At 45.3% G+C, this 12,670-nt stretch overlaps 1 protein-coding gene across 6 annotated transcripts in view; it reads left to right on the plus strand.

Annotated features, from left to right (window-relative positions):
* The window catches only part of GOLGB1 (golgin B1), a 123,001-nt gene that overhangs the window by 82,644 nt on the left and 27,687 nt on the right, over window positions 1-12,670 (plus strand). For 5 of the 6 annotated variants that reach the window (XM_054027761.1, XM_054028001.1, XM_054028084.1 and 2 more), the window contains exon 16: window positions 12,191-12,369. The exons of the other annotated variant lie outside the window; for it this stretch is intronic. In XM_054027761.1, the coding sequence (XP_053883736.1) occupies window positions 12,191-12,369 (179 nt within the window). The remainder of the gene's footprint in view (window positions 1-12,190; window positions 12,370-12,670) is intronic. 6 annotated transcript variants of the gene reach the window in all.

Genomic DNA, 12,670 nt, shown 5'->3' on the forward strand with positions numbered 1-12,670 from the left:
AAAGATGTTGAACAGTCCTTATTGTCCCTTTGCCTGTGCTCAGGCAGGATTCAGTATACCTAGGCCATCTCTGATAGATTTATAAAAAGTAACAGAGAGTCCTGTGGCACCTTTAAGACTAACAGATGTATTGGAGCATAAGCTTTCGTGGGTGAATGCCCACTTCGTCGGATGCATCTGACGAAAGCTTATGCTCCAGTACATCTGTTAGTCTTAAAGGTGTCACAGGACTCTCTGTTGCTTTTTACAGATCCAGACTAACACGGCTACCCATCTGATACTTGACACCTGATAGATTTAGCTAACCTGTTATTAAAAACCTCCAATGATGGGGATTCCACAACATCCTAGTAACCTGTTCCAGTGCTTAACTATCCTTGTAATATCTAACCTAAGTCTCCCTTGCTGCAAATTAAGCCATTTACTTCTTGTCCTACCCTCTGTGGACATGGAGAGCAATTGATTACCATCCTCTTTATAACAAACTTTTACATATTTGAAGATTATTATAATTTTTCTTCTCTAGAATAAACATGCCTAGTTATTTCAACCTTTCCTCATAGGTCATGTTTTCTAAGCTTCTTATCTTATCAAAAAAATTGACACACTCTCCAGTTTCTCAACATCTTTCTTAGTGTGATGCCCAAAACTGGACACAGTACTCCACGTGAGGCCTCACCAATGCCAAGTAGAGTGGAACAATTACCTCCCATGTCTTAATACGACATTCCTGTTAATAAGTCCCAGAATGACATTTGCATTATTCTCAACAGCATCATCACTGCTGACTCATATTCATTATAACTCCCAGCTTCTTTTCTGCAGTACTGTTGCCTAGTCAGTTATTCTTCTTCAAGGAATGTCCCTGTGGGTGCTCCACTTTAGGTGTCTGTGCGCCCTGTGCCTAAAATCAGAGACACCATCATGGTCTTGTGCCACTCGAGGCAGTTACATAGCACTGTGCGACCAACTGTCCCTCAGTTCCTTCTTTACTGTCTTTGGCTTGAGTTGGAACAACTTAGCAGCACCTCATTTACCCTTAGAAAACATAGCTTGTAGTAGTTAGTTATCAGGGTTACTACCCTTCTTTATTCTTTATCCAAAAAGAAATTATTCTCCTCTATAATAGATCTCATAACCTTGGGTTTAGCAGGCCAGTGTTCAAACCACTGAGCTATCCCTATCCCCTTAGAGTAGGAAGATAAGTTACAATCCTTCCAAGTTACTACTCCCTTTTAGCAAAAACTGTGTCTCTCCAGCATGCCTGGATCACCCGGCTTTAAACACTGTCTGACTTGCAGACTATCAATTCTGATCTCGGATGGACACACACACTGCATCCACTGTCTCGGTGAGACTCGCATTCCCCAAAAGTGCCCACGCTGCTGAAACATTACGGCTAGAACAAGGAAGGTGAGAGACCTCCAGTTAAAACTTTTGATGATGAAGAAATGCTTGAGACCCGCCTCAGACCCCGAGTCAAGGACCCCTCTGGGCCAATGGTCACCATTAGCAGCCTTTGACAGAGGTCCTGCCTCAACAGCCTCCATAAAAGAGCGTGTACCTAAAAAAGCCACACACAAAACAGAATCAGTCTTTGCTTCGCTGGGAATCCACTAAGAAAAAGCAATCGCCTCCTAACAAGTACTCCTCAGTGCCATTGGCACTGAGTACATCGGACTCTGAGGCACCAGGTCCCTCTGGCACTGTGAGCACTCAGAGAGCAAAAGACCCGAAGTGGGCAAGCTCTGTGTCTCAGAGGGCAAACTTATGCCCTCGGCACCAGTATACATGGAGCTGAAGAGGCGCTCAGCACTGAGCAGCAAAATGGTGCCACCTGCGGTACCTACCCAACACGGCACAAGACCTGCAGCATCGACTTTTGTAGATCATACGCCTGCACTGCCAGCAATGCCAACTCTGGCACCGACGCTCCCGGTGCCACATCAGTTCTTGCAACATACAGACCTGATGGTCTTCTCAACCCCAGAATCTCCACTCCTCGGTACTGATGGTACTCCAACTTGATTGGTACTGAGCCGACTGACTACTTCACTGTGGTCAGCTCCCACTCTTTCCAGTGACGATGACGATGAGGATGAAAGAGTGATTTAAAAACACCTCATCGCTCCTCATCCAACCTGGACCATCACACTGGCTGGAATACCCCCTACTGCAGATGCACATACCTGGTCTGGGGACCTATGGGCTCTAGCAGCCATGCCATTCCAACCTAACTAGCTATACTGGGATCCGTGGGCATTATACAGGGCTCAACATTGGAGGGCCCCTAGCCCATCAAGATCAAGAGCGCCACAATCACCATCACCACCTCATAGAATCATAGAATATAAGGGTTGGAAGGGACCTCAGGATGTCATCTAGTCCAACCCCCTGCTCAAAGCATTACCAATTCCCAACTAAATCATCCCAGCCAGGGCTTCGTCAAGCCAGGCCTTAAAAACCTCCAAGGAAGGAGATTCCACCACCTCCCTAGGTAACGCATTCCAGTGCTTCACCACCCTCCTAGTGAAATAGTGTTTCCTAATATCCAACCTAGACCTCCCCCACTGGAACTTGAGACCATTGCTCCTTGTTCTGTCATCTGCCACCACTGAGAACAGCTGAGCTCCATCCTCTTTGGAACCCCCCTTCAGGTAGTTGAAAGCAGCTATCAAATCCCCCCTCATTCTTCTCTTCTGGAGACTAAACAATCCCAGTTCCCTCAGCCTCTCCTCATAAGTCATGTGCTCCAGACCCCTAATCATTTTTGTTGCCCTCCCCCACCGCCCTCAGAGACACAGGAAGAAATGACTGAGGAAACGGAAGGAAATCTCAGATCAGGAAGCCTCACCACCGCCTAACTTGTCATCTTTGTCACCAGACAAAACGATAATGCCCCCACCTCCCACCACAGGGGATGACTTCAAGTAGTTCCAGGAACTCTTTAAAAGGGTGTTAGAGTCACTGGACGTATCCCTCGAAGAGGTGCTAGAGTCACAACATAAACTGTTAAACATACTCTAGACATCGACCTAAACAAAGATTGCGCTACTGATCAATGATGCTATTATGGAGCCTGCCAAAACCATCTGGCAGACACCCGCAACTGCAACACCATCGTGCAAAAGATAGGACAGAAAGTACTACATAGCATCTAAGAGAGCAGAATTTTTGTTTACGCACCCCACACCAAACTCCTTGGTAGTGGAGGCAGTAAATGAGAGGGGGAAACAGCACCACACCAGAGCAACCCCATGAGACAAAGACTAGAAGAGGCTAGACCTCTTCGGTCTCAAGACATATTCTTCTGCCACATTACAATTTCATATAGCAAATTACGAGGCTTTACTGGACAAATGTACTCTCAAAGTTTTCTCAAAAATGTCAGAATTTATTGACCATTTACCTGAGGATAAAAAAGAACAGTTCAAGGCTAATATCACCACAGGTCTCACTTGACTCTGCAGATACGGCTGCACAATCCATCGCAACATCTGTTGTCATGCGCCATGCATGTTGGCTACATCTTTTGGGATTTCCCAGGGAAGTCCAGTCGACTGTCGAGGATCTGCCTTCGAAGGCCCAAAATTATTTGTGGCTAAAACAGATGAGTCCCTCCATACCCTTAAGGGCAACCTTAAAATCTCTGGGCATCTACACACCTGCAAATAAAAAGAAATAGGGCAGGTATTATATCCAGATATTTCACTCACCACCGTACACACAACCTCACAGGCAGTACGACCAACGGCATAAACAAAGACAAACCAGATGTCGGCAAAACCAAAATCAACCCTTGACATCCCAGCAGTCCACCTTGAGACAACAATTTTGAAGGTGTGGTCGCGGGCACAAGACCACCATACTCTCTAACTCAGGAAACAGAAACTGTCTCCCATCCATTCAGAGATCATCACCATTTTACCAAGTCTGGAACACCATCACAACAGACGGGTTTTGGAAATTATCTAAAACAGTTATTCCATCCCCTTTCCCTCTATCCCACCTACCCACCCTCTTTCCCTATCCCTCTTCAATAAGCGCCACACAGAGCACGATAACACTTCACAAACTTAGGGCTACAAATAAATAGTCAGAAGTCCACACTGACCCCCATCCAGATACTAGGATTTATTGGAGCTTGCCTCATCTGTGCAACAGCAACGCTACCTCAACCACTCTTTATTAGACTCGTCAACTTAATTTCAACAGTGACAGACAGTCCACAAGTATTGGCCAGGACGTGTCTCCAACTACTAGGCTATATGGCAGCACCGACGTTTGTTGTCTAACATGCTAGACTTCACCTGAGATGCCTGCAGACCTGGCGTCGAACAGTGTACACTCCAAACAGACTCAGCCTAAGCAGATGGCTCACAATGCTGAGGAAGGTAAAAGACTCACTCAAATGGTGGACACAATCAAGAAACGTCTGCACAGGGGCCCCATTTCTACAAAGGACCCCAACAATGACAATCACCACAGATGCCTCTCTAATAGGCTGGGGAGCACATTTACTTAACAACACAGTCCAAGGCTGATGGTCCCCTTCAGAATTCAACATGCACATAAACTTGCTGGAGCTAATGGCAGTCTGCCACACATACAGTCACTCCCTACCTCTAATAAAAAACAAAGCCATCAGGATCCCCCCGGATAGTGTAGCGTGCATGTCTTACATAAACTGCCAAAGTGGTGCACGATCACAATCCGTATGCACAGAAGTGATACGGCTCTGGAATTGGTGCATCAGCAACAACATCCACATGTTGGCATCCTACCTGCTGGGATGCCAAAACTCAACAGCCTTAAGCCGAGATTTTGCACAGAGCCACGAATGGGAGATAGATCCCAGTGCTCTATATACAGTATGCAAACTATGGGGATTCCCTATCCTAGACCTCTTTGCAACATCACAGAATACCACGTGACCATGATATTGCTCCAGAGCAGGATTGCGAGCCCTCTCCCTAGGTGATGCTCTCATATGGGATCATAGAATCATAGAAAATTAGGGTTGGAAGAGACCTCAGGAGGTCATCTAGTCCAACCCCCTGCTCAAAGCATGCACCATTAATGTATGCATTTCCTCCGACCCCACTCTTAACCCGTGTCGTACACAAGTTCCAGAAAGACAAATCCAAAGTAATCGTCATAACGCCAACATGACCCAGGCAAACACGATTCCCATACCTTCTGAGGATGGTGATGCACCCACCTCAAACCCTTCCCCTAATACCTCACCACCTCTCACAAGATACGGGACACGTCCACCATCCCAACCTCGCAGTTCTCCACCTAAAGGCCTGGCTGCTCCGTGGCTAAGAGGGGTCGAGATTGCCTGTTTGGAGGAAGTAAAAAGACATATTACTGAACAGCCGTAGAACGAGTAGAAGAAACACATATCCATAAGTGGAAATGGTTCAACACTTGGTGCCAAGATACACAGATTTTTGCCTATATTTTGCCCGTTACCAAGGGTCCTGGGTTACATATTAGAACTTAAAAAATTTGGGCTGTCCATAAGCTCTATCAAGGTATACTTGGCGGCTATTACAGCCTTCCACAAGAAAGTGGATGGAGTCACCATATTTGTTCACCCAACCACTAAACACTGAGAGGCATTGAGAACACTTACAGCACAAGAAACCTGCCATTCATGTGAGACCTCAACCTAGTCTTTCGCTGACTCTTGGGAAAGCTATTTGAGCTCCTCATTACCTGCTCATTACTCCACCTATCTATGAAGGTGGCCTTCCTCATCGCCATCACATCCGCCAGCCAGGCGGGAGAACTAGGTGCCCTAATAGCATATCCCCCTTATACAATGTTCTTTAAAGTTACTTTAAGACCACACCCCAAGTTCCTACTCAAAGTCACCTCCCCCTTCATTTGAACCAGCACATTTACTTACCTGTATTTTTCAAAAATACATATGCAGGCAAAAGGGAGGCATCACTTCACACATTGGACATTGGCAGAACTTTGACTTTCTACATTGAAAGAACAAAAACATTTAGGAAATCATGAGACTATTTGCCTCCATAACAGAATGCTCAATAGCCCAAACAATCTCAAAACAGAGACTGTCCAAATGGATATTGGGATGCATCTACCTTTGTTACCAAAAGAGTCACCTACAAGCCCCAGTGGGAGTACTCTCTACCAGAGCACAGGCAGCATCTGTGGCTTTTCTCAACAACATACCCATTACTGACATTTGCAGAGCAGCAACCTGAGCATCAGCCCGCACATTCATGAAACACTATGCTATAGAGCAACAATCCGCATCAGATGCTTGCTTTGGGCTTGCTGTGTTATCCACCATCCATAACACAACTCTGAAGCGTTTGATACAGTACCCCATGAGGAACTATTGGTTAAAATGAAAAACATGGGGATCGATATGAAAATCCAGAGGTGGATAGGGAATTGGTTAATGGGGAGAATGCAGCGGGTCGTATTAAAGGGTGAATTGTCGGGTTGGAGGGAGGTTACTAGTGGAGTGCCTCAAGGTTCGGTTTTGGGACCCATCTTATTTAATCTATTTATAACTGACCTCGGGACCAATTGCAAGAGTGGGCTGATAAAGTTTGCGGATGATACGAAGGTGGGAGGAGTTGCAAACTCGGAGGAGGATAGGGATACTCTGCAGGGAGACTTGAATGAGCTTGTGAATTGGAGTATCAGAAATAGGATGAAATTTAATAGTAAAAAGTGTAAGGTGATGCACTTGGGGACGAATAATAACAATTTTAGTTACAAGATGGGGACGCATTGGTTAGAAGTAACGGAAGAGGAGAAGGACCTAGGGGTCCTTGTGGACCGCAGGATGACTATGAGTCGGCAATGTGACGTGGCGGTGAAAAAAGCCAATGCGGTCTTGGGATGTATTAGGCGAGGTATATCTAGTAGAGATAGGGAGGTCCTGCTTCCGTTGTATAAGGCGCTGGTGAGACCTCATTTGGAGTACTGTGTGCAGTTCTGGTCTCCCATGTTTAAAAAAGATGAACTCAAACTGGAACGGGTGCAGAGAAGGGCGACTAAGATGATCAGAGGAATGGAAAACCTGTCGTATGAAAAGAGATTAGAGGAGCTTGGGTTGTTTAGTCTGACAAAGCGAAGGCTGAGGGGGGATATGATTGCTATGTTTAAATATATCAGAGGGGTTAATACAAGGGAGGGAGAGGAATTATTTCAGTTTAGTACTAATGTGGACACGAGAACGAATGGATACAAACTGGCCGGGGGGAAGTTTAGGCTTGAAATTAGACGAAGGTTTCTGACCATCAGAGGGGTGAAATATTGGAACGGCCTTCCGAGGGAAACGGTGGGGGCGACGGACCTGTCTGGTTTTAAGATTAAGTTGGATGAGTTTATGGAGGGAATGGTTTAATGATAAAACATAGTAGCCAAGGAAAACCAAGCAATGGTACATGAACAGCATAATGGCCAACAAGGGTCAGGCTAGAGACTCTTGCCTATATGCTCGGGGTATTACTGATCGCCATATTTGGGGTCGGGAAGGAATTTTCCTCCAGGGTAGATTGGCTGAGCCTCTGGAGGTTTTTCGCCTTCCTCCGCAGCATGGGGCAGGGATCACTAGCAGGAGGGTCTCAGCCGATTGAAGTCACTAAAACACAGGATTGGGGACTTCAACGGTAGAGTCCAGGGAAGGGTCTTGCGGCCTGCAGCATGCAGGGGGTCAGACCAGATGATCATAATGGTCCCTTCTGACCTTAATGTCTATGAGTCTATGAAGCCTCTCCCTTCCACAGAGAGAGACTGCCCAACAGGCACCTAAAGTGGAGCACTCACAGGGACACTCCTCAAAGAAGAAGAAGAGGGTTACTCACCTTGTGCAGTAACTGGGGTTCTTCAAGATGGTTGTCCCTGTGGGTGCTCCACTACCCTCCCTCATCCCCCTCTACTTTGGAGTTTTCACACTGATTCTCTGCGATAGAAAAGGAACCAAGGGACGTTTGGTTGCGCAATGCTATTTAACTGCCTCAAGTGGCGTGAGACCGTAACGGCGCATGCACAACCCAACAAGGCAGGTGCAGGGCACACAGACACCTAAAGTGGAGCACCCAACGGGACAACCATCTCAAAGAACCTCCGTTACTGTACAAGGAGAGTAACCTTCTCTTCCCCCATTTTGCAGTCGTGCATTTGATTTATTTTCCTTCCTGCGCCTAGTAGTTTGTAATTATCTTTATTGAATTTCATCTTCTTATTACTGATTTCAGACCAATTCTCCGATTAAGATTGGATTAGATTGAGTTCTAATCCTGTTCTCCAAAATGTTTGCAACCCCTGTCAGTTTGATGTCATCCGCAAATTTTGTAAATGTATTCTCTACTTCATCATCCAAGTTGTTAATGAAAATATTGAATAGTACAAGACTCAGGAGAGAACAATGTGGGACCCCACTCACTTGATAGGTATTCCTCGTTTGACTGGGGACCATTGTCAAGTACTCTTTGAGTATAGTTTTTCAATCAGTTGTCCACTCACTTTATACTAATTTCATGAAGACCACATTTTCATAGTTTTCTTATGAATATAGAATCATATAACTGGAAGGGACCTCAATAGGTCATCTAGTCCAGTCCCCTGCACTCAAGGCAGGACTAAGTATTATCTAGACCATCCCTGACTGGTGTTTCTCCAACCTGCTCTTAAAAATCCCCTATGATGGAGATTCCACAACCTCCCTAGGCAATTTATTCCAGTTCTTAACCACTCTGACAGGAAGTTTTTCCTAATGTCCAACCTAAATCACCCTTGCTGCAATTTAAGCCCATTGCTGCTTGTCCTATCCTCAGAAGTTAAGGAGAAATATTTTTCTCCCTCCTCCTTGTAACAACCTTTTATGTACTTGAAAACTGTTGTGTCCTGTCTCAGTCTTCTTTTCTCCAGACTAAACAAACCCATTTTTTTTCAGTCTTACCTCATAAGCCATGTCTTCTAGACCTGTAATCATTTTTGTTGCTCTTAAAAAAAAATTAATGGAGATATCCCATCTCCTAGAACTGGAAGGGACCTTGAAAGGTCATCGAGTCCAGCCCCCTGCCTTCACTAGCAGGACCAAGTACTGATATTGCCCCAGATCCCTAAGTGGCCCCCTCAAGGATTGAACTCACAACCCTGGGTTTAGCAGGCCAATGCTCAAACCACTGAGCTATCCCTCCCCCCAAAATCTTCTCTGGATTTTCTCCAATTTGTCCACATCTTTCCTGAAATGTGGCGCCCAGAACTGGACAATACTCTGATTGAGGCCTCTAATCAGTGTGGAGTAGAGCGGAAGAATTACATCTCGTGTCTCGCTTACAATACTCCTGCTAATACATCCCAGAAGGATTTTATTTATTTATTTATTTATTTTATTTGCAAGAGTGTTATGCTGTTGATTCATATTTAGCATGCGATCCAATATGATCCTCAGATCCCTTTCTGCAGTACTCCTTCCTAGGCAGTCATTTCCCATTTTGTATGTGTGCAACTGATTGTTCCTTCCAAAGTGGAGTACTTTGCATTTGTCCTTATTGAATTTCATCCTATTTACTTCAGACTATTTCTCCAGTTTGTCCAGATCATTTTGAATGTTGATCCTGTCCTCCAAAGCACTTGCAACTTCTTCCACCTTGGTATAGTCTGCAGACTTTATAAGTGTACTCTCTATGCCATTATCTAAATCATTGATGAAGATATTGAACAGAACCGGACCCAGAACTGATCCCGGTGGGACCTCACTTGTTATGTCCTTCCAGCATGACTGTAAACCACTGATAACTATTCTCTGTTATGCACCCACCTTATAGTAGCTCCATCTAGGTTGTATTTCACTAGTTTGTTTATGAGAAGGTCATGCGAGACCGTATCAAAAGCCTTCCTAAGGTCAAGTTATACCACTTCTACCACTTCTCCCCTATCCACAAGGCTTGTTACCCTGTCAAAGAAAGCTATCAGGTTGGTTTGACACAATTTATTCTTGACAAATCTATGCTGATTGTTATTTATCACCTTATTATCTTCTAGGTGTTTGCAAATTGATTGCGTAATTATTTGCTCCATTATCTTTCAAGGTACAGAAGTTAAGCTGACTGGTCTATAATTCCCTGGGTTGCCCTTTTCCAGTCTTCTGGAATCTCGCCCTTCTTCCATGACTTTTCAAAGACAATTGCTAATGGCTCAAATATCTCTTCAGTCAGCTCCTTAAGTATTCTAGGATACATTTCATCAGGTGCTGGTAATTTGAAGACATCTAACTTGTCTAAGTAATTTTTGACTTGTTCTTTACCTATTTTAGAGTCTGATCCTACCTCATTTTCATTGGCATTCACTATGTTAGACGTCCAATCGCCACCAACCTTCTTGGTGAAAACCGAAACAAAAGTTATTAAGCACCTCTGCCATTTCCACATTTTCTGTTGTTGTCTTTCCCCCCTCATTGAGTAATGGGCCTACTCTGTCCTTGGTCTTCCCCTTGCTTCTAAGATATTTGTAGAATGTTTTCTTGTTTCCTTTGATGTCTCTAGCTAATTTGATCTTCTTCTGTGCCTTGGCTTTTCTAATTTTGTCCCTACATCTTGTGTTATTTGTTTATATTCATCCTTTGTAATTTGACCAAATTTCCACTTTTTGTAGGACTCAAGAAAGAGTTTCAGGTCATTGACGATCTCCTGGTTAAGTCAAGGTGGTCTCTTGCCATACTTCCTAACTTTCCTACGTAGTGGGATAGTTTGCTCTTGTGCCCTTAATAATGTGTCTTTGAAAAACTGCCAACTGTCTTCAATTGTTTTTCCGCTTAGATTTGCTTCTCCCACCAACATAGCACTGTGCACATGAGCGCTTCTGCTGTCAAAACTTATGTTGCTTAGGGCTGGTTTTTTTTTTCATAAGTGCTAGTGTAGACATGGCCTTGGAAAACGTTGTGGCAGCGCTCCTCTGCCTCGGTGAGTTCTGTGCTTCCACTTAGTGGTGGGCCAGTGTATTCCTCTCTACCTCAGAATTTCCCCATGTCCCTGGGCTTGCTGTCCATGCTTGCCTGAGCAGGGTTCCTCCTGGCCTCCCTGACGGGGAAGTGGGAGGGAAGCCTCTTGGTCTCTGGTAGCCCCTCCGGGCGTCGTGGCAACAAACCAGGTCCCCAGTTCAGTCTCTCCCCTCCGGCGAGGTCTCTTCCCTCAGACCTCCGGGGTGCAGAAGGGCAGTTCATCGTGTTGGGTAGGGTTTCCCCTGCCCTTCGCCTCTGTACCTGTGGGGTTTTCCCTCCTGGTGCTTGTCAGCATCTGCACCACCCAGCTCTCCAGTAGCACACTTTCCTTCTATCACGCACGCCTATCTGCCTGGAGGGGAGGCTTTTAACAGGTTCTGGCAGGCCCTTGATTGGCCTCTGGTGTCCTAATTAACCTAGAGTAACCTCTGTTCAGTTACCAAGGGAAAAAGGGACTCAGAGCACTGACATCATGCGTTCCAAGTGGCACCGGCTGGTGGTGTCACGCTCTGCATCCCTGGACATGTTTGAACAGGTCAGCCTCATGACCCTGAACAGTTTGCAGAAATGCGTCTTCAGCTACAACAGCAACTGCCAGGAGACGCCCAGTCACTACATCGTGGCCAACTTGGAGCTCAGTTCCCTGGTGGTGCACCTGCTCCTGCGCTATGACTTCCTGTAGCACTCTCCCGTGGCCGTCTGGCCTGACCCTTTCACAACATGCTTTATAGTGATAAACTCAAGGGTAAGAGGTGACAGTTTATTTACATTGGGAACAAATATTTGATAATGAACTCATCAATTTAGCAAAGATGCACCGAGATCCATTGGTTGGAAGTTGAAGCTAGACAAATTCAGACTGGAAATAAGGTGTACATTTTAAGTGAGAGTAATTAGCTATTAGAACAACTTACTAAGGACTGTGCTGGGTTCTTTGCTTCTGGCAATTTTTAAATCAAGATTGGCCAGTTCACCAGCACTGATGCTGTTCTGAGCTGCTTTTAGCAGGACTTGTCTAGTAAGTGATGGTTCACTCCATAAGCCCTGCCTGCCTGCTGGATGTGACCACCTTCTCCAGATGCCATAGTGAAGAGCACCTTAGGAATTTCTGTAAATAATTTACAAAACTTTGCCTGTCTATTCAGCATCAGTTACAGGATTTGTCATTCTGCTGTTTTCCTTTGATTAAAGCTGACAGAGCTGAAGAATCTGCAGCAGCAGTACCTGCAGATTGGCATGGAAACAGCTGAGATCTCTCACTTAAAGGCTCGACTGCAGGAGTATCAGCAAGATGCTGATAAACAGCATTGTCTCCAAGAACAATTGAGGCAGGACAGCATTTCCTGCCAACAGGAGCTCCACCAGCTCAGGTGAGAACAGCCCTTCTGCATACTGGTCTAGGGGGGGCAAAAATATCTCCTTAACACAAGATTTAGGGGGTCCCATTGGGAATAGAGCGGATGGCTGGAGGATGAGGTCAGGTGGTTATATGAAACTCTCATTCTGGAATAAGCCAATGGCTCTTCTAATTTTGTTTCTTGCCTCCAGCGGTGGCTAGTATTGCATATTGCAGAGGAATGTATAACTACCCCCATCCAATATTATACCTAATTTATGCAGTACTAGAACGAGGGAGCAAATTTCTCCCTCCCCACCTGGTGACCAGCTTCT

Source organism: Malaclemys terrapin, chromosome 1 (assembly GCF_027887155.1).
Source record: "Malaclemys terrapin pileata isolate rMalTer1 chromosome 1, rMalTer1.hap1, whole genome shotgun sequence".
NCBI classification, from domain to species: domain Eukaryota; kingdom Metazoa; phylum Chordata; order Testudines; family Emydidae; genus Malaclemys; species Malaclemys terrapin.